This window comes from Monodelphis domestica, chromosome 2 (genome assembly GCF_027887165.1).
Source record: "Monodelphis domestica isolate mMonDom1 chromosome 2, mMonDom1.pri, whole genome shotgun sequence".
In the NCBI taxonomy this organism is placed as follows: Eukaryota; Metazoa; Chordata; class Mammalia; order Didelphimorphia; family Didelphidae; genus Monodelphis; species Monodelphis domestica.
The window spans coordinates 183,160,104-183,181,470 of NC_077228.1; the positions used below are offsets into that span (position 1 = coordinate 183,160,104).

Below are 21,367 nucleotides of genomic sequence, written 5' to 3' on the forward strand. Positions count from 1 at the left end.
GACACAAGAGTAAAAGGTCTATATATTTGGCTCACTTCCTCTCTCCAGTACCTTTGGCGGTGGAGAGGTGGCTGGTGGAAGCATGCGGGGCCTTTCATCTTGGCGTGGCTACAGCTATTGTCCAGTTCAGTAGTGAGTTTCTAGCTGAGTTTTTCCCTCCTTTACTTTCAAAACTTTATCCTCTTAGAAGCCTCTAATCTCCTTCAGAGACCTAGTGATGATCTTGAACTCCCCTGGCACAGGCCAAGCAGGAGAAATCCTATATCTTCTTCCCTCTTTCTCCTTAAATTCTTCCCTTTATATTAATTAAAATTACCATAAATTTCCAGACTGACTTGGGTATTTTATTTGGGATTTTTTTCCCTGTTGACCAATTAATTTATATTTTAAGTCACAACCCTAAAATTATCTTTACAGACGGGAGGTCCTAGGTTCAAATATGACCTCAGACATTTCCCAGCTGTGTGACCCTGGGCAAGTCACTTCACCCCCATTGCCTAGCCCTTACCACTCTTCTGCCTTGGAACCAATACACAGTATTGATTCTAAGATGAAAGGTGAGGGTTTAAAAAACAAACAAAAACAAAACAAAAAACAACCACTATTCTATTAAAAAAAAGAGCCTCTCAGTTTAGCCATACAAAGTGGTCCATGACACAAAAAGTTAAGAATGCCCTTTCTGGAAATTTCTCTAACCCCCCTCTGTAGGAGTTACTATCATATCTTGGAAAGAGTGCTGGCTTTGAAACCAGAGGACCCCTGTTCAAATCCCACCTTTGAGACATTTACTAGCTCTAGGTCATTAGCAAACCATGTAACCTCCACGAATCTGTTTCCTCATCAGTAAAATGAAAAGACTTGATCCGACGGCCTCTCTAGATCCTTTCTACCTCTAAGTCTATGGTCCTATGAATATATGTCTCCTGGAGGTCAGGGACCATTTTACTTTTCAAGCTTAGCCAGACTTTGGTGATGTAGGAAGGGCCTGAGATTGAGGAGACGAGGCAGGAAGCTTTTTCAATAGTCTAGAGGGGAAGCAGGGAGGTAGCCATGTGCATGGAGACAAGTGGAGAAGGACAGATGTGAGAGACTCCCTAGAGGTAGAAAAAACAAGATTTGGCCACTGAATGGATCTTGGGGGTGAATGAGTACGTGGTCAAGGAGAACACAGATTATGAACCAGGAGACTGGATGGTGGGGGTCTCAACAGAAACGGACAGAGGTTTGCAGAGAAAGACAATGACGTAGACATGTCGATCCACATTTCTGCAGTCCCAGCTAGGAATGGCAAGCCTGCCCTGTTGCTATCATATCACTCTGAACTCTGAAATAAAACCTCAGACTTATATCTGCCAGGGAGCCTGAAAATAGGCTAGTGTGAAAGAAAAGACCAAGGTTGTGAAAGGAGGAAACATTTTTATTTTTAATGATCGGCATACAAAAGAGTTAGATCTGATGAGGGTTTATGGTGCTGTCAGTCCTGATGAGTCAAGAGGATAGACAGGCAGGAGGAGGTAGCAAGAGAGGCTGAATCTCAGTCTAATGATGGTTCACTGGTATCAAAATTAAAACTCTCTTCAATAGACAAGAGGAAGTAAGAGAGCCTGCTCTCTTTCTTCAGGTTCTCGTAGGCAATTTGCTAACATCAGATAGTGGTTTGCATAGAGTAGGCACTTAATAAATGCTTATTGGATTGCAAGTCAGTGAGTACATGCAACCAGTACCAGCTGATTTTTTTTTTAAGTGTAAACAAAAGCCTCAGGAGGGTTTGGGACTGAAAAGCTGACTCCAGATTTTTTCCACATTCACTATATCAAACAAAGTGAACATGGAAGAAATTTGGAATTCTTCTAACTAAGATGTCAAATAATTCTAGGATTGACTACATTAAAGAGAAGCATAAAAGGACTTGAAAGCTCCACCTGGTGAAAACTTGTTCATAAAAAAGGTCATAGGCATTCCCACATAGGCGTTCCCAGAAGAGGGGATTTATAATTCCCACAAAGGCCCCAAAAGAAACAAAACCCCAAACCTCAAACCATAGGCCCTTTAAGAAGAGGCCCTCTGTCACAGCAAAATGTGCAATTTAGGAAGAACTGTACATTGACGCAAAGCTTCACTGATCATAAAGAGTTCACTTTTTGTTCTTTAAAAATCCCAGCACCTCAGTGGTCATTCTGTGTCCAAATGAACAATGTACTCTTGGCACTGTCAATGACCTTGAAATTGTACTGAGCTTCTGTAGAGACCAGGCCAGCTGACTTCCATCTCAACTCTCTTCTTGTCCAGTCACCATCCTCATCATTTTTAGGGCCATTTCCCCTTGGTCGGATGGAACCTGGAAAGAAAATGGGTCTAGATGTTAGCATTTACAGCGGTACTGCTATCATTAATTTTGGACTGGTCACTTGGGATTTAGGGTATAGTGTCCAAGAGATCACAGGATCTTTGTGACTTTTTGTCAATTGCATGTAAACATTTTTTAACATAAAAAAAAAAACCTTTGCTTTCTGTCTTAGAATTAATCTTGATTCTAAGACAGACAAATGGTAAGAGCTAGGCAGTGGGGGTCAAGTGACTTAAGTAGGGGTCACACCTCTAGGAAGTGTCTGAGACTGGATTTAAACCCAGGACTTCCCATCTCTAGGCTCAACTCTCAATCCACTGAGCCACCCAGCTGCCCCATATTTCTTTTTCATAATTTTTGAGTTCCAATTCCCTCCTTCCTTGAGAAGGCAAGCACTTTGATATAAGTTATATACATGCTGTTATGCAAAACATATTTCCATATTAACTATGTTGCAAAAGAGAACACAGACCAAAACAAACAAACAAACAAACCAAGAAAAATAAAGACTAAAAAAAGCATGGAGGCAGCAAGGTGGTTCAAGGCATAGAGAGCCAGACCTAGAGATGGGAGGTCCTGGGTGGGTTCAAATGTTGCTTTAGCTATTTCCTACTGTGTGACCTTGGGCAAATCACTTAACCCCCATTGCCTAGCTCTTGCCTTTCTGTGTTAGAGTAGTTTTTAGGGCAGAAAATTTGTTGGTTTTTTAAATTATACTTCAATTTGCATTCAGACCCCATTAGTTCTTTCTTTGGAGGCAGGTAGCATTTTTCATCATAAGTATTTGGGAATTGTCTCAAATCACTGCAATACTGAGAATAGCAAAGTCATTTACAGTTGATCATCTTAAAACACTGCAGTTACTGTGCACAATGATCTCCTGGTTCTGTTCAGTTCACTTTGGATCAGTTCATATAAGTCTTTCCAGGTTTTTCTGAACTCATCCTGGGGAGCATGTAATTTGAATGTATCAATTCTATTTTTGTCAGATTATATTGGTCAGGGCACATTATATAGGGTATGCTGTAAAGTAATATGATATTAAAAGCATAAAAATGATCCTTGAGTCATACTTTTAAAAAGAGTCAAATTTCCCATGCAAAGAGCCTTGTATGACTGGGGGTGTGAGGGCAGGGGCCGTGTTCCATTTTAAGAGGTATAGAAAAACCTAGAAATTATCTAAAGAAAAAAATGAAAACAATAATTGAAAAAAATGGAAAATTAGAAAAAATTTTAAGTGGTTTGAATCTATCTGATGTCTCTTTTTTTTTTTAAATCCTAACCTTCAGCGTTAGAATCAATACTGTATATTGGTTCCAGGGCAGAAGAGGGTAAGGGTTAGGCAATAGGGACTAAGTGACTTGCTCAGGGTCACACAGCTGGGAAGTGCCTGAGGCCAGATTTGAACTCAATTAATGTCTTTTCCACAAAAAGAACTCATAATGATTTGTGCCACCTGTCCTTGCCTCACACACACCCTCAGGAGTTATAAATGGGACTGAATTTGCGTACTACCTGTTTGGTTCCTTTTGTGGCCAACAGCAAGGGTCACCAGTTCATCTCTGCATCCCAGTGTTCACGATGCCTACCATCCCCCTAGATTCCCCACCCCTAACCTGCCCAGGCTAGCTCCTTTCCCCTGGGGTGCCTCCTTCCTTGCAGCCAGTCCAAACTCTGATTCTCTCAGAGCTTAACACATTTTAGCTAATAGTTGGGAGGAAAGCATTTAACATCACTAATCCATTCAACTCCATTGTTGTTCACCTCAATTAATCCATAAGAATTTACTAAATGCCTCCATATACAGGGTAATGTTGAGATGACACATACCCATTTGGATATATACAAAATGGGTGCAAAATAGCTGCCAGGTGATTTATCTTTCAAAAGATTAGTAGCTTGTTAGGCTCAAGAATTATGACTCAAGGGGGCAGCTGGGTAGCTCGGTGAATTGAGAGCCAGACCTGGAGACTGGAGGTCCTGAATTCAAATGTGACCCTGGGCCAGTCACTTGACCCCCATTGCTTAGCCCTTCCCACTTTTCTGCCTTGGAACTAATACACAGTATTGACTCTAAGACAGAAGGTTAAGAGTTAAAAAAAAAAAAAGAATGACTCTAATGGTGAGATTTCAGCAGCATTCCTAGATCTAAACTGTTTGGGAAGATACGATTTGTTGTTGTTCAGTCATTTCAGTTGTATCAGAAAACCCATTTGGGGTTTTCTTGGCAAAGGGATGGAATAGCTTCCTTTTCTAGCTCATTTTACAGATGGGGAAACCGATGGAGGTGGACAGTGATAGAAGCAGGACCCCACATTCTGAAATATTGTATTTTTCACCAGTAAGCACATGAGGCATGACTTGCAATAAATTGCATCTATTAGCACGCTAGCTAAGCATAAATTTCAAAATCTGTACGACTAAACATTTAACTGTTGTGTATTATGGATCAGTTATAATAGTCTTATCTGTATTGACATCAAAATTGTACTGTTGTGGATTATTAATAGTTTATTCTGTTCTTTACCCTCCCCACCTAGATAAGGACATTCCAGGAAGATAATGGGGCCTCTCCTATGCAGGGGTTTTCTAGTGGAACACTTGGAATGCCCAAAGGGGGACTATTCAATAAATATACAAACCCTGATCCACCCCTTGGACTACTCTACTAGCCCTGAGGGGCTATTTTATCAGCCATTTCATGGCTCTATAAACCTCTTTAAACAAAATCCTTTCACATCTCTGGGCAAGAACCAAATTCTGAGCCTCCCATTCCTGGGGCTACAAACTTTGGAGTAGTTTTCCCACAACAAAACTGAGGCACACAGGGTTAAGTGACTTGCCCAGGGTCACACAGCTAGGAAGTGCCTGAGGCTCAGATCCTCCAGGCTCCAGGGTGCCACCAGGGGCGCCAGAGAGTCACAAAAACCAGATTACCATAGCTCCTCCCGATACAGCATTTGAAGGTTTGCAAACATTTTACAGGCATCATCCCATTTAAGCCTCAAAGCCCAATGGTTATCTTCATGCCCATTTTACAGATTGAAAAAAAAAAGGAAGCTCAGAGGGATTAAACGGTGTGCCTGTGGTTCCTCAGATTGCACACGTCAGGGGAAGTTTTTGAACCCAAATGCCTGCTGCTAAGAGGCCATCTGCTTTTCCGATCTGGAATGAAAGCTGTGGGGTTTTCTCTTACCATGTGGCCAGCCTTGAGAATCCAGTAGAAAGCAAGGTTCTTGTAGGACTTATAGAAGGCAGCCGTCTCATAAGACCCCGGATTAACATACAGAGGCTTCCGTTTCTCCTCATTGAAGCGAGCCAGCTCGGGCCACTTGAGTTTGCGCAGCCACGCCTCCTGGCCTGTCAGTCACGAGAAAGATAAAGGAAGGACTCGAGAGAGCTGTGAGCCACAGAACTGGCCCATTCCCACATCTATTGCCCTGCAGAAGGGCACACCATTCCGTTTTTCCATGGAGCGGCCACAGAGTCAAAGAACCTCTCCAGCAACCTGATGGGCTATTAAGAGCCTCCCATAACGGACTACTGGCAAGAAGCCAACTCCAAACAGCTGGCTGCCCTGCTAGTCAGAGTGGGCATGTGGGATCGTGGCAGGGGTGTGTTGGGCGGCTGCTCCCCGCTTACCTTTCTAGTTTGCTTCCACCTTACTCCTCTCTGTTTTTTAGGGTCCAAGGACACTGGCCTCCAAAAGCGGGAGTGAAATCGGGCATTATCCACTTAAAAAAACCCTTACCTGCTGTTTTAGAATCTATTCTAAGTCTCATTTCTTAAGCAGAAAAGTGGTAAGAGCGAGGCAAAATTGCCTAGAATCGCATGACTAGGAAGCGTCCGAGGCCCTTTGGAACCCAGGACCGCAGGGCTCTCTACACTGGGCCACCTTGCTGCCCCACACTATCCCTTCTTACACTTCCTGCTTTCTCTCTTCTTTCACTCCGGTCTTTTCTCCATCCATCTACCAAGGTGTCCCTCCTCCCCCCCCCCCCCAAATTTAGCACAGATCTTTCCCACATCTTTCCCCCTGTAATTCATTCAACTTCGGTGTCTCACTATCACTGTCAAGAACATATATAAAACCTTCTGTTTGGTTTTTTTTTTAATTAAATTTTTTTTTCTATTAAACCCTTACCTTTTATCTTAGACTCAATACTGTGTATTAGCTCCAAGGCAGAAGAGTGGTAAGGGTTAGGCAATGGGGGTCAAGTGACTTGCCCAGGGTCACACAGCTAGGATGTGACACAGGTCAGATTCGAACCTAGGACGACCTCCCATCTCTAGGCCTGGCTCTCAATCCACTGAGCTACCCAGTTGCCCCCACCTTCTGCATCTCTTGCAGGAAACCCTTCCTAATTGCCTTCTCCCCCATTAGGATATGAGCTCATTGACAACCATGACTGCTTTTGCCTTCCTTTGTACCACCCAGTGTTTAGTATATTGCATTGCACATAGTAGTTGCTTAATAAATGCTCTTTGACTTGACTTGAAAGCCTGGATTGGAGAGCAAGAGAGCAGAGACACACAGTAGCCCTATTCCTTTATCAAAAGTCTTAAGAGCTGACTGGCAGGGAAGACCTAATAGATAACCAGCTCCCCAACAAACTTAATATCATCATTGCCACATGCCTAGTCTGTGCATTTTCATTGTCTGTATGTTTCTCCATGTTACTGTGTTCCCCTCCTAACCCTCTCCAAGCCTTCCTACCCATGATGTCCAGTATGAGAACTGATGATCTCCCTCTATACAACTTCCCCAAACATTTTCACCCATGGCGTCCATTATGAGATTTGTCTTCCATCTCTATCATCTATAACCCTTCCTACCCACATGGTCCACTATGAAATTTAATTGTTTTCCTATCTCATTATCCCCAACCCTTTCTTCCTTCCCATGGTGTCCACCATCCCCAACCCTTCCTACCTATGGTGTCCACTATAAGGTCTAATTGTCCATTGTAAATTGTGACGTTAATGCCAGCTGTCAGCATGTCATCTACAATGTTAATCACAGGTTTCATGAAGTCCTTCTGCATGTTCATAAAAACTAAATGTGACTGATCTGCAAGTGTAAGAAGGAGAAAAATAGATTAGGATTGAGATAATCAGAATAAAAGGAGTCACTAGTTACATGACATAATTTCAGTATATAATTAACTTTAGGAATCCTGGTCTAAGCAGTGAATTAGTCAGAAGTACTTGGTCAATATGGCCCTGACTCAATGAATAAATAAGAACTTATTAAATGCCTTGAATGTGCATACTGAGGTGGGAAAGAAAGAGAGAAAGAAAGAGAAAGAAAGAAAGAAAGAAAGAAAGAAAGAAAGAAAGAAAGAAAGAAAGAAAGAAAGAAAGAAAGAAAGAAAGAAAGAAAGAAAGAAAGAAAGAAAGAAAGAGAGAAAGAGAGAAAGAGAGAAAGAGAGAAAGAGAGAAAGAGAGAAAGAGAGAAAGAGAGAAAGAGAGAAAGAGAGAGAAAGAGAGAAAGAGAGAAAGAGAGAACGAGAGAAGAGAAAGAAAGAAAGAAAGAAAGAAAGAAAGAAAGAAAGAAAGAAAGAAAGAAAGAAAGAAAGAAAGAAAGAAAGAAAGAAAGAAAGAAAGAAAGAAAGAAAGAAAGAAAGAAAGAAAGAAAGAAAGAAAGAAAGAAAGAAAGAAAGAAAGAAAGAAAGAAAGAAAGAAAGACGATAGTCCTTGCCCTCAGGGAGTCCACATTCTAATGGAGGAGATACCACATATAAGGGAATGGTGGCTGAAGAGGAGTATTTTAGTTCGGAAAGTTACTAAATTGGTAAGTGGAGACATATGGGAGTATATGGGTACAATTTTCCCTGGAGTAATGGTAATATTGATTTCATTATGGTTGCAGAACTGGAAGGGGTGTGGTGGAGGGTAGAGGAAGGAAGTGGCTAGGGAGTAAACCAGGGCTGAGACCAGGTCAAAATAATGAGCAGTGGAAGACTTCACCTTCTGAGCCTCAGCATAAGAGTTCTAGAATGAAAGAGTTAAGTACTCAGAACATGGTTTCTAGTCTTGGTCCTAAAACATCCTATCTCTGTAATAACCAAGGATGGAGAGAAGAATAGGCAAGTATAAAAAAGAACTATTGGTATGATTCATTCAAATGCCTGGTAATGACATGGTAGATTTCATTCCCTCTTATACAGAGAAACCAGACTTTAGGGGACTAGTTTGTCCAATATTGCAAAGTGTGACAGAAGCTCAGAAGCCAGATTTTTCTAGATTTCTATAAGTAATTTTCTGTTAGCTTCCACTAGAAAACCTTAACAAGTTAAGCCAATACATAGTTTCTCCTTAACAAAAAGGTACCAAAGGGGCAATGATGCTCTCCAAAGCCAAAGTAGCCCAAAAGAAAGAGCCTTGGATTGGGATTGAGAAGATTTGAATTCTAATCCAGGTTTTGTATTAGCTATGTGGCTCTGGGCAAATCTTTTATATCCTCTGGGCCTAGATAACATCATCTGTAGAATAGGAACAATTCCTCACAGGTTTGAGGGGATAATAAATGAGCTGATAGAAAAAAGCGCTTTTCAAAAGCTTTTTGTTTTGAACAAAGCACTATATGTATGTACACCATTCATTATTATCAGTCCTATTTAAGAATTTACAAGGAGATAGTTGTACAACCCAAGGTCTTAAAATACTTAGAAATAAAGGAGGAAGAAGAATAAAGGAGAAGGTGGAGATGGAGAAGAGAAAGAGGAAGAGGAGGAGGAGTTAGAAGATGAAGAAAAGGAGAAGAGGAGGAAGAGATGATGATGATGATAGAGCAAACTAATATTTGATAAACACAAAAACATAAGTGACTGGGCAAAAGACTATAACAGGAACTATTGACAAAACCTGAAAATAATTTAGCAGAAAAATTATATTTAAGCCAGTAATTTACATATCATAATCAGCTCAAATAGTCATTTGACCTCAATAGAAAAGATTACATCATGAAAAAAAGGAGAAAGATAGAAGGAAGAATCTTTCACATCAATGGGTCAAGTGAAAATTCTTAGCCAAGAAAGCAGTCATAAGAGATAAAATAGTCTATTTTGCTTGCATAGAATTAAAATGCTTTTGCATAAGGCAAAATCAATATATCTAGGATAAGAAAGCAAGAATCATTTATTGAGTGCCCACTATGTGCCAAGTACTATGTTAAGTGAAAGAAGGGAAAATGTCAAGTGGGGGAAAAAAACCCATCCCAAATCTCTGCCTCTTTTTATCAAATATTGCTCATCAAAGTCTCTTATCCAAGATATTGGGATTTGACACAAATATAAGATCAAGACCTAATAAATAAATGATCAAAAGATTTGAATAATGTACATAAGAAATGCAAATGATCAACAATTATGAGGAAAAAAATTATCAAAGACACTAAAAAGAGAAATGTGCATTAAAACAAACTCTGAGATTTCACCTTTTCCCAATAAACTAGTAAAGGCTTTAATAAACAATAGATATAGTCCTTGTTGGAGGAGTTTTAAAAGAGGCATACTGATATACTGTTGGTGCAACAACAAATTGGTCCAACCACTTTTAGGGGGAAAAAATGTATAATTATGCAAAAAAAAAAAGATGAAATTGTTCCCACCCTTTGCCACAGAGTTCCCAGTACAGGATTTTTTTTTTAAAACACTTACCTCCTGTCTCAGAATTGATACTGGTCCCAAGACAGAACAGCCATAAGGACTAGGCAATTTGGTTTAAGTGACTTGCCCAGGGTCACAGAGGTAGGAAATGATTGAGGTCAGATTTGAATAGGGGTATATACTTGAAGGAGGGCAATTATAGAAAGGTACAACAGAAAAAATTATCCACTGTAGCATCTTTTATGTTAGCAAGTATTCTGGAAACAAAGTGGATGCTCACAAGTTGGAAGATGACCAAGTGAATTGTGTTATGTGAATGTAATGGAATATTATTGTGCCATAAATAAGAAATAATGAATATGAGGAATTCAGAGACATGTGGGAAGATTTATAGGGAGTGAAGAAAGCAGAGCCTCAAAAACAACCTATAAAAAAACAATCAATAAAAAAATAAAAATAAAAATAAAACATTTAAACATCTGCTGAGAATAGAGAACATATACATCTCTTTTCCCAGTAGAGGTAGGGACCTAAGGGGTGTGAAAATGTTGCATATATTGTCAGGCTTGGTCACTCTGTCAGCCTTTCGGCTTACCTTTGCTTCGTTATAAAACTGGGGGTAAGGGAGCAGCTGGGGTAGCTCAGTGGATTGAAAGCCAGACCCAGAGATGGGAGGTCCTGGGTTTAAATCTGGCCTCAGACACTCCCCAGCTGTGTGACCCTAGGCAAGTCACTTGACCCCCATTGCCTAGTCCTTCACTCTTCTGCCTTGGAACCAATACACAGTATTGATCCCAAGACAAAAGGCAAGGATTCCAAAAATAAACAAACAAATAATGAATGAATGAACCAAACAAATAAATAAAACTGGGGGTAAGCTATCAAGCTTTAAACAATAGGCATGGATAAAATGTGGAAGAAAAGTATCCTGCAAACCTTAAAGTTAACAAACATAAATGTGGGTTGTCTTCTCCCAAATCCTCTTACAAACAGAACCTAATGATATATTAATTAGTACCTCCCCAGGTGACGAAATCTGGAATGATTTTGAGCTTCTTTCTGATGGGTCCGTTCATAAGTGAACTTAACTTATCCTGGTGCAGTTTTCTCACATGGCGGTGATAAAGCTCAGCTGAAACAAAATCAGTCTGCATTGAGTTATCAGGCTGAAAATAGATCCAAAAGGAAAAAAAAAGATTGCACGACAGCCTCTCATTTTTGGACGCCAACGTGGAATGACTTGGAAGATCAAGTTACCAACATCAATATAAAGTCTCCTAGCTTCAGTGCCACCGATATGGTAGGATTAGAGTTTGGGTGGCAGGATTCCTGCTTTTAAAGGGAGTGTTGTTTTAGCTGGAGGACAGGAAAGAATAATCTTGGCTATCCTCTAAAAGAAATACAGTTCAGGGCCAAGTTGAAAGTGGAGATGCTTTATTACCTTTTTTTTTTAATTCTCACTTTTCACTTTAGAATCAATATTGCTCTCAAGGCAAAAGAGCAGCAAGAGCTAGGCAATTGGGATTAAGTGACTTCTTCAGGATCACATTGCTAGAAAGTATCTGAGGGTCGAGGGGGATATGATTGGGATATACACACTAAAGGAACATCCTAGTGCAAACATCAACAACATGGAAATAGGTTCTGATCAAGGACACATGTAACACCCAGTGGAGTTGCACCTCGGCTACAGGAAGGGTGGGGGGAGGGGAGGAAGGGAAGTAATGTGATTATTGTAACCAAGGAATAATGTTTGAAATTGACCGAATTTAAAAAAAGTATCTAAGTTGGGGTTTTGGGGTCTGGGCACCGAGCTCTCAATCAATCTAACCACCTAGCTGCCCTTGGTTTGTTCCTTTTGAAAGGGGATCTCCATTCCTTTGCTTTCAAACTCTAAGACAACCAAGGTTAAGAATGGGGGAACTATGGGGCTGAGAGGAGAACAGAGCGGTAGCTATACCCTTGTGGAGGGATGTTTGGGGGAAGTGGTTGAGGGAAGAGAAGAGAGCTGGAACTTGCAGTTCCTGGGGAGATTTAGAAACATTTAGAAAGTAGCCTTGAAACTGGTATGACTGGAATATTGGGGATCGAAGAATGCAGTAGGGCAGGCAGAAAGAAGCTCAGCAGCTATGGTGAGGAGCTTCTTCCTGGGCATATATCCCTGAGATCAGAGTCAGTAGGAGAGATGCTCAGGCCAAAGGATAAGTGAGCAGGTACTAGTGTCTTATGCAGAGCTTGGATGCCCCGGGAGTACACGTAGAACTTGTCTGGGGGAAGAAGTGGTGAAGTCAGACCCTGAGCTTTACTAAGGCTGTGGTGCTAGTGATCCATACACCCATACACACTCTAGACCAGTATGGAATGAAATGTAGTGAAAAGCTGCGAGATCAGCTTCTGTGGTGGAATCCTGGGCTTGGGAGCTCCCAACTGGTCATTTATAAATGCAGACTGCCTTTGGCGGGGGAGGCTACACTACTATGCCAGAAGTCAAGTCAAGGGATAAGTATTAATTATTTGCTCTGTGCAGGGCATAGTATTAAGCATAGGAGATACGAACAGAAGCAAAATGAGAGATAATAACCAAAATGGATTACCTACAAAGCCAATAATTTACAAAGAGGGGGAGGTCAGGTAAAAAGGACTTTCAGCCCTAATGCAAATATTAACAACATAGCAATGGGTTCGAATCAAGAACACATGTAAGACCCAGTGGAATCACGAGTTGGCTACGGGGGGTGGGGGGAGGAAAAGAAAATGATCTTTGTCTTTAATGAATAATACTTGGAAATGATCAAATAAAATATTATAAAATTAAAAAAAAATCTACTTGGCAATTTGATAGGTATAGCATTAAAAGTGTAAATTAAAAAAATAAAAAGGACTTTCATCTTGGAAACTGTACAGATAAGCTAGAGAAAGTGCAAATAATGATGACTTTAACTCAGAGGAATTGTTAAAAGTATTTCTCCTTGACTGGAACAACCTCCAGGAAGTGATGCAGAGCGAGAGGAGCAGAACCAGGAGAACATTGTACACAGAGACTAATACACTGTGGTATAATCGAACGTAATGGACTTCTCCATTAGTGGCGGTGTAATGTCCCTGAACAATTTGCAGGGATCCAGGAGAAAAAAACACTATTCATAAGCAAAGGATAAACTATGGGAGTGGAAACACCGAGGAAAAGCAACTGCCAGAATACAGCAGTTGAGGGGACATGACAGAGGAGAGACTCTAAATGAACACTCTAATGCAAATACTATCAACAAAGCAATGGGTTCAAATCAAGAAAACATGTAATGCCCAGTGGATTTATGTGTCGGCTATGGGGGGGTGGGGGGGGTGAGGAAAAGAAAATGATCTATGTCTTTAACGAATAATGCTTGGAAATGATCAAATAAAATATATTTTTAAAAAAAACAAAAAACTTTCTATATTTAAAAGTATTCCTCCTTGAAGGACTAAACTATCAGTCAGTCAACCAACAAACATTAAGCATTTTACTATGAGCTGGGATAGGAAGAAAGGTAAAAACAACTCCTGGTTTTTTTTTTTTAAACAATAATTTCACATTTACTATAATGAAAAAACGAGGCATCATTATATACCTGTCCTTGTCAATGATTGAATTTTCTATGAGAGGAAAAAGGGAGGGACCTAGCAGGATTAGTACTCTTCCTTAGTTCTTTCTGATTTCAGATATGGGTCATAATCAATAGCCAATCACACAGAAAAGCTCACTATGAGCCACAGGTATCCCAGCCTGGTTCAGATACACTTGGGTGGAAAAATGTCTAGTTTACTAAATCAGGAGAATCCTACCTTTACCTTCCCAGGTCATTCTCTTGAATTTCCCCCTGGGTACTTTTCTTGGTATAAATAAAGCTTAAGGCCATCAAGCTCAACTTACATAGATGACGCTGTGTGAATTCTAGGCTACTCTTCATTGTTGACTCGGGAGGACTTTTATTTAAAATGTTGTAAAAGTTCACTCCATCTGTATCCTGAAAACAAATGAAAAGGCATGTTGCTCTTACTCGCTTGTACACAATTTTTGTCTTAGGTCCTGAGCCCATGAATATGATAGCTGATTTTATTCCTATATAGATTTCTCTTCTCACCTGCTCCACAAGCATTTCTGCTTTTCCCCACAGCTCGGTAGCCCAATCATAGAGTCCCATATTCATAGCGTTTATAATTTTCTCTGCAACTTTTGACACCTCTGATAGACTTTTGTCATCCAGAAGAGACTAGAATTCAAATAGAGAGGAGAAAAAATACTGTTAATTTGAAAGCCTAACCTTGGTTATGTCCTGGGGACAAGGATCCTATTGGTCTCACAGAAAATTTTATTTGTCATAGTAAAATAAAAATGTGATTAACAATCATCAAGCAAGAGTCTGAAATTTTGAGGGAAAAGTAAAGATATATAATATAAAATGTTACATTATAAAAATAATAGAGAATAGAAGAAGGTATCATTAAGATCTGTGATTAGAAGAAGAATTCTTTACCAATCAAGGAATAGAAGAGTTCACAAAAAATAAAAGACAATTTTGATTAAGAGCATTTGCATATACAAAACCAATGCATCAGAAAAAGGAGAAACTATCAAGTGGAAAGACATTTTCACATCAAATATCACAGACCAGAGTTTGACATCCAAGATTTATTTATTTTATTTATCTTTATTTTATTTTTTAACATTTAACTTTTAAGACTTTATTGATATCATGAAAGAATAATTATAGATTGATAGATTTAGAGAGGGAATGACTTCCAAGATTTAAAAGAAACTGATGAAACAATAAAGGCGAGACATTCCCAGTAGATAAGAGGTCCAAAGGATATAAAGGTAAGTGAAATGATGATAGAAAAAATGCTCTGATTTATTCATAAAAGAAATGTAATTTAAATCAATTTTTTAAACCCTTACTTTCCATCTTTGAATCAATACAGTGTATTGGTTCCACAGCAGAAAAACAGTAATGGAGATTAAGTGACTTGCCCAGGGCCACACAGCTAGGAAGTATCTGAGGTCAGATACCTGTACCTAGTCAGGTACCTAGTACCTCCCCATTTCTAGACCTGGCTCTCCATCCAATGATCCACGTAACTGACCCCAATTTAAAACAATTCTGATGTTTAACACCACATGCAAAAACTGGCAATATGATGCCCTCAAAAAACAAATAGGCAAATATTGGAGAGTCTATGGAAAGACAAGTACTGTTGGTAGTTATAAATTGGTCCAACCATTTCAAAAAACAATTTGGAATTATGTAAGAAAAGTCACTAAATTGTTCATATCCTTTGATCCGGAGATCTCACTACCATCGTTCAAAGACAGTCACTCAACAAATAATTTATTATCTGCTTCATTCTAGGCACTGTGGTAAGCACTGAGAATACAAATAAAAATACCAAATATACCAAAATATTTATAAAAGCATTTTCCTATGGTAGCAAAGAATTGGACACAAAGTGATTTCCTGCTGATTGGATAATGGCCAAATGAATTGTGGCATATAAAAGTAATAGAATATTATCATGCCATAAGAAGTGATTAAATTCAAGAATTCAGGGAAACATGGACACACTGATGAACTGACACAGAGTGAAGGTAGAAGAACCAATATAACATATATAGAGACTAAAATAATTTAAATAAAACAAACACTAAAAGGAAATGGAGCTTCAAATAATTATAATGAGCAATTCTTGGACCCTCCTGACTGATCTTACAATATGCCCCCTTCTCCTTTGAAGAAGTAGGAGGATATGGAGAACAAAAAATTTCACATCATGAGGAATGATCAGAGTGTTGGTTGTTTTTGCTTAACCATTTCTTCTTCATTAGTAGACAGGTTTTGGTGAAGGAGGAAGGGGAAATGGAAAGGACCTCTACCCAGATCTAACTAGAATTTAAAAAAAGAAAGAGCATCAATTAAAAAAATACATTGTAAGGGAATAATTCCAGCACAAAATAGTTGTATTTAACTGATGACAACTGCCTTCAATCGAGGAATTGTTAAAATAAAAAGGGCAGTTCTTGTGCCTGGAAAAATCATAAATCTCATTTATTTATTCATGTTCTAGAAGTTGGTTATTCATTTTAGGGAGAAAAGCACTAATTACTTTTAACTCCTATAGTCAATTAAATAAACTAGTTGTTGGGTTTATAAAAGAATTGGCTATTCAAAGACAACCCATTATGAACATAATTCCAAACTTTAATATTTTCACTTGAAAGAATTCAGTTGATAGATATAAAATGAAGGGAATAAAGGAAGTAACACTTACCATGCTATATAGATAAGGTCCCCAGGAAAGAACAGAATCTAAAGAGAACCACATACATTCAGAATGAATAAAGCAAACTTTTTCAGAAGAGAAAAAGCAAAACCTAACTTACATTCCTAATTTTGAAATGCTTATTTCATAACTCCTTGTATTCCTGATTTAAATCAACATCATACCTTTTGTGATACTCATGGATCTCTCTATGGTTAGGAGATGGGGACAGGGTGGGGTGCATACTCCAAAGCTGAGTAGTAGGACTTAATTACACATTTAATAAACATCACCATAAATAATTAGGCCTCCCTACGGAAAGGTATTTTGACAGGTAGGTTGTGGCTTCGCTGACCTCTTGCCAGCTTTATGGTTGTTTAAAATTTTTGCCCATCCCCATATTCTTGGCCTATATCCTACTTGTTCATCATGTGCTAAGGCTACTGTTTCAGAGAATGAACTAATGAAGAAAGGCCAAAGGTAGGTCTAACACACCCATCAAATTCATTGGCATTGGCTAAGCCAAGTGTTGGGTTTGTATGTTGTTGTTTTTTTATCATTTTACCTAAACAGGAGGCATGAATGAAGCTGCCAAGAACCTAAAGAGGCAATACCTGGGAAATTTTCCTGCCCTACTGTGCTTATCTAAAATATTGCATTCAATTCTAGGTGCCAGATTTTAGTCAGGAAGCTGAAAACCATGTTATCTGAGGACCTGCTAAAGGAACAAGTTTGTTAATGAGGAGAGAAATAAGGAAGGTAAAGGGGGAGAAAAAGGAAAATATCTGATTGTCATCTTTAAATGTTTGAAGAATAGTCATGGAAAAGCAGGGTTAGAGAGATCCTATATCCCATAATTAGATTCTTTCTTTAAAAACCCTTTCCTTCTGTCTTAGAATCAATACTGTGTATTGATTCCCAGGCAAAAGAGTGGTAAGGGCTAGGCAATGGGGGTTAAGTGGCTTACCCAGGGTCACAACAGCTAGGAAGTGTCTGAAGGCCAGATTTGAGCCCAGGACCTCCCATCACTAGGCTTGGCTCTTGACCCACTGGCTGCACAAATCTCAAGATGCTTTGTTGCCCCCCTCACTCAATTAGATTCTAATCTAATCCCCCAATGTTGCACTAGAAGGCAAAATGAAGAAAAAGAGATAGATGCTTAAAGGGAGAAGATTTTGGTTCAAAACTGGCTGAATTTTCTTTAATAGAGAAGTCTAGGAGGAAGATGGACATCTTACAAGAGTAAATTCCCTATCACTGGAAATGTTTAGTGATGTAGAGAAGTTTTCTTGCCCTGGGTTGCAAATTGGACTAAAGGGGCTCTGAGTTCCATCTAACTCAAAGGTTCTATAATCAAGCAGTAAACTCCTCAGGTCCTAGACATTTTTTAAGGCCACAGACACTTAATTATCTTCTAAGAGGCAAAGCTCAGAATGAAAAATGAAAAGCAATAGCTCTTAGTGTTGATTCACAGATTCATTTGATGAATTTCATCTCATTTCATTTCATTAAATTATTTCTTATTATATCAGAAATGGCAAGAACAAGGGCAAGAATGAACCACCATCAGAGAAATACAGAACATAGACATGCCCCTATATGAAAACCTAAAGCTATCTTATAAGTGGAACCACTATATTTTCTTCTTGACAGCTTTACCCACAGGAAGGTTATATAGAAAACTAATTCAACCTCTTTCTGCTTTGTGCAGAGGGTATCTTATCCCCTCCCCCTCCTGAGTAGCCTGACTTGTCCGTCAACATTCCTCACATAAAACAGTTACACCAGGTTTGCATCCATTATGGGCTATACGTCAATAAAAGGGAGAGGGCAGGTCTTTTGGGGGCTTTTGCCTTCTTGGACAGACACAGGGCTAGAGAGGCAGGTGAGGGGAAAGATAAATGGAGGCTAGGACACGTGATTTGAGATCTTAGAATAAGGCAGTGAGATTTAACTTTAGTCTTATCTACCCTTTCTATTAATAAACTTTATATATTTAATAACTGAGTAGTTATATTTATTTAATTTTAACAGCTTTAGTCTCCAGAAACCATACCAAAGAATCTTTAGTACTCAAATTAAATATAAAATCAGCTAACTTCTCTGTGACTGGGAGGAGGAAGCGAATGAAATTGGGAAGGTCAAGAAAAAAAAAGACTATGTTGTGATATGCATCTCTCCAGCAATTTCTCAAACAAATGGAAATTTCCATTCCAATGCATCCTGTGAATCTCTGGAACTCTTTAATATTGGAGGAGGAGGACAATGGGTTAAAAGCTGCTGTTCTCTCCAAGAAGCTTCAGAGTCAGGATATCATACTAGCCATGGGCCTAAAGCACAACTAAAGGTTTATGAGATGGGAAATGGGAAAGAAGCCTTACCTATAGGAGAAATCCAGGAATCCCCCAGGGCAACACCAGAGAATTTGCATTTTATACTCCCATTTTGGATAGCCTGTGAGAATAAACAAATATAAGCATCAGAGTTCAAATCTTGGTTGACAATGGTCTGAGCCAAGATGGTTTAGATGACTTTATAAGATCTCTTCCAATTTTAAGTCTGTGGCCCCCAAGTCCTTTTTTATATCCCTTCATTGGTAAGAAGCAAGAAGGAAGTCTTCACCCAATCCCTTTCACAAGTACCATTGCCTTGGTTGTTCTTCATGCCTAGAATTCACTCCTTTCTCACCTGGGAAGAGAATCTCTCTTCCTTCTATACACAACCCAGGCACCATATTCTGTAATAAGCATTTCCTGACACCCTACCCATAGTGAGTATCCTCCTTCTCTAACTACCTCATGTTTAATGACAATATATTTATTTTTCTTACATTTAAATATCATCTCCTCCAACTGAATATCCTTGAGAATAGACATTGTATCTTTTTGTACCTGTATCCCCAGGACCTAGGACAGTGTATGGTATGTAGGTCCATAATACATGCCTATTGATAGATTTGGTGGATACTCACATAAGTCAACTATGATGTAGTGACTGAATTGGGTATCAGAAAAGCTGCAGGTGACATCTATAATCCATATCAAATTGCTCACCACCTCAGAGAGCTGGTACTGGACAGAGGGAGAGAATTTGCAACTCCAAATTTAGAACATGAACATTCAAAATGGTTTTCACATGTAATTGAGGGGCAGCTAGGTGGCTCGATGGATAGAGAGCCAGACCTGGAGAAGGGAGGTCCTGGGTTCAAATTTGACCTCAGACACTTCTTAGTTGTCTTATCTTGAGCAAGTCACTTAACCCCAACCATATAGCCTTTATTGCTCTTTTGCATTGGAATTAATACTTAATTTTGATTCTAAAACAGAAGATAAGGGATTTTTTTAAAAAACCATGTAACAATGGGTTGATGGGATTATGATTGGGGATATAGACTCTAAATTAATTTATTTAGTCAATTTAGAACATTATTCCTTGGTTACAATAATCACAATATTTCCCTCCCTCCCCTCCACTCACCCTTCCCGCAGCCAACGCGCAATTTCATTGGGTATTACTTATGAGGGGATATAGACTCTAAATGAACATCCTAGTGCAAACATCAACAACATGGAAATAGGTTCTGATCAAGGACACATGTAATACCCAGTGGAACCTATGGAAAAGGTGGGGGGAAAGGAGGGAGGGATAGAATATGATTCATGTAACCAAGGAATAATGTTCTAAATTGACTAAATCAAAAATTAATTAATTAATTGATTGATTTTAAAAATAAATAAACATTTTTTTAAAAAACCCATGTAACAGGGAAAAGATAAAATATTATATAAATACTGAGGGTGAAACCTGATACTACAACTTAAGGGTTAAGTGACTTTGCTTAATTTCTTTGCACCTCAGTTACCTCTTCTGTAAAGCAACTTTATGCTCTCTACTGTGAGTTATTACAGAAATTAAAAGATATATACATGTATATGATTCATAATATACAATATATGTAAAACATAAGATGTCATAAATATTTTGGAACTTATGGGTTCTTTTCCTCTTTCCCTAATCTCTTTGGGAAACTGAATATTTATAGCAGTTCTCTTTGTGGTGGCAAAAAATTAGACCCTGAGAGGATGTCCATCATTTGAGGAACGACTAAACAAATTGTGGTATATGATTATGGTAGAATACTTCTGCACCAAAAGAAGAAATGAATAAACTGATTGTTTTAAAACCTGGAAAGAACTATATGAGATAATGAAAAGTAAAATGAGTAGAACCAAGAAAACATACGCAGCCACAGAACTAATAGTAGAAAAATAAACTGAGAATGCTACCTCCAGAAAGTGAACAGAAAGATGAAACCTGAAAGACTTAATTCATATGAACATGTTGGTCTCCATGACCACATCCTCTGTAATGCAGGGAGGGTGGGGAAGGATTGGGACACTAGTGGACAGGATCTATTAAGTAGATATGAAGAAAAGTAAATTAAACATATAGGAGATCTGTGATTTCATTTGCATAATATCTTCTTTTTCTTTCCATATAGAAATACTTTGTATTTGTAAACATTTGGAATAATAATTTTAAAAATGTGAGGTGCCATGTAGGTGTAAACTATTGTTAAAACTGTTAGAGAATTATGAGGGCAGAGAGCTTCTCTTGAGATCATCTTTTTTTTTTTAAATCCTCACCTTCCATCTTGGAATCAATACTGTGTATTGGTTCCAAGGCCAAAGAGCAGCAAGGGCTAGGCAATGGGGGGTTAAGTGACTTGTTCAGGGTCACACAGCTAGGAAGTGTCTGAGGTCGCATTTGAACCCAGGACCTCCCATCTCTGGGTCTAGGCTTTCAATCCACTGAACCACCCAGCTGCCTCCAAGATCCTCTCCTGATGCTTCATTGTGGCAAGGAGGCAATGATACGGAGGCAAAGGCTATGTAAAATCTACCAGAATGGGGCCAGTAATGTACCATGTATGTCACCCAAGAACTAGCCTCCTGAAGAACAGAGAGGTTCAGTACAAAGTTTATCTGCAGGATGATTTTTTTGGCCATAGAGTTATAAAAACTGTCTTGATAGATGAAGTAACCACATCAATGATTCCTGAATACCAGCAGCAGACATAGATAGTTCAAAAAGTGCTGGGCTTGGAGTTAGAGAG

The 21,367-nt window shown here is 39.0% G+C and overlaps 1 protein-coding gene across 5 annotated transcripts in view; it reads right to left on the reverse strand.

The window, feature by feature from the left end:
* Positions 1-1,396: 1,396 nt before the first annotated feature.
* Positions 1,397-21,367, reverse strand: part of SCPEP1 (serine carboxypeptidase 1) — a 49,268-nt gene continuing 29,297 nt past the window's right edge. For all 5 annotated transcript variants that reach the window (XM_056816546.1, XM_056816544.1, XM_056816545.1 and 2 more), the window contains 8 exons: positions 18,633-18,705; positions 16,261-16,298; positions 14,079-14,207; positions 13,868-13,961; positions 10,976-11,089; positions 7,281-7,418; positions 5,544-5,707; positions 1,397-2,338 (listed from right to left, as the gene is read on the reverse strand). In XM_056816546.1, coding sequence (XP_056672524.1) covers positions 2,270-2,338; positions 5,544-5,707; positions 7,281-7,418; positions 10,976-11,089; positions 13,868-13,961; positions 14,079-14,207; positions 16,261-16,298; positions 18,633-18,705 — 819 coding nt within the window. In that variant the 3' untranslated portion in view covers positions 1,397-2,269. The remainder of the gene's footprint in view (positions 2,339-5,543; positions 5,708-7,280; positions 7,419-10,975; positions 11,090-13,867; positions 13,962-14,078; positions 14,208-16,260; positions 16,299-18,632; positions 18,706-21,367) is intronic.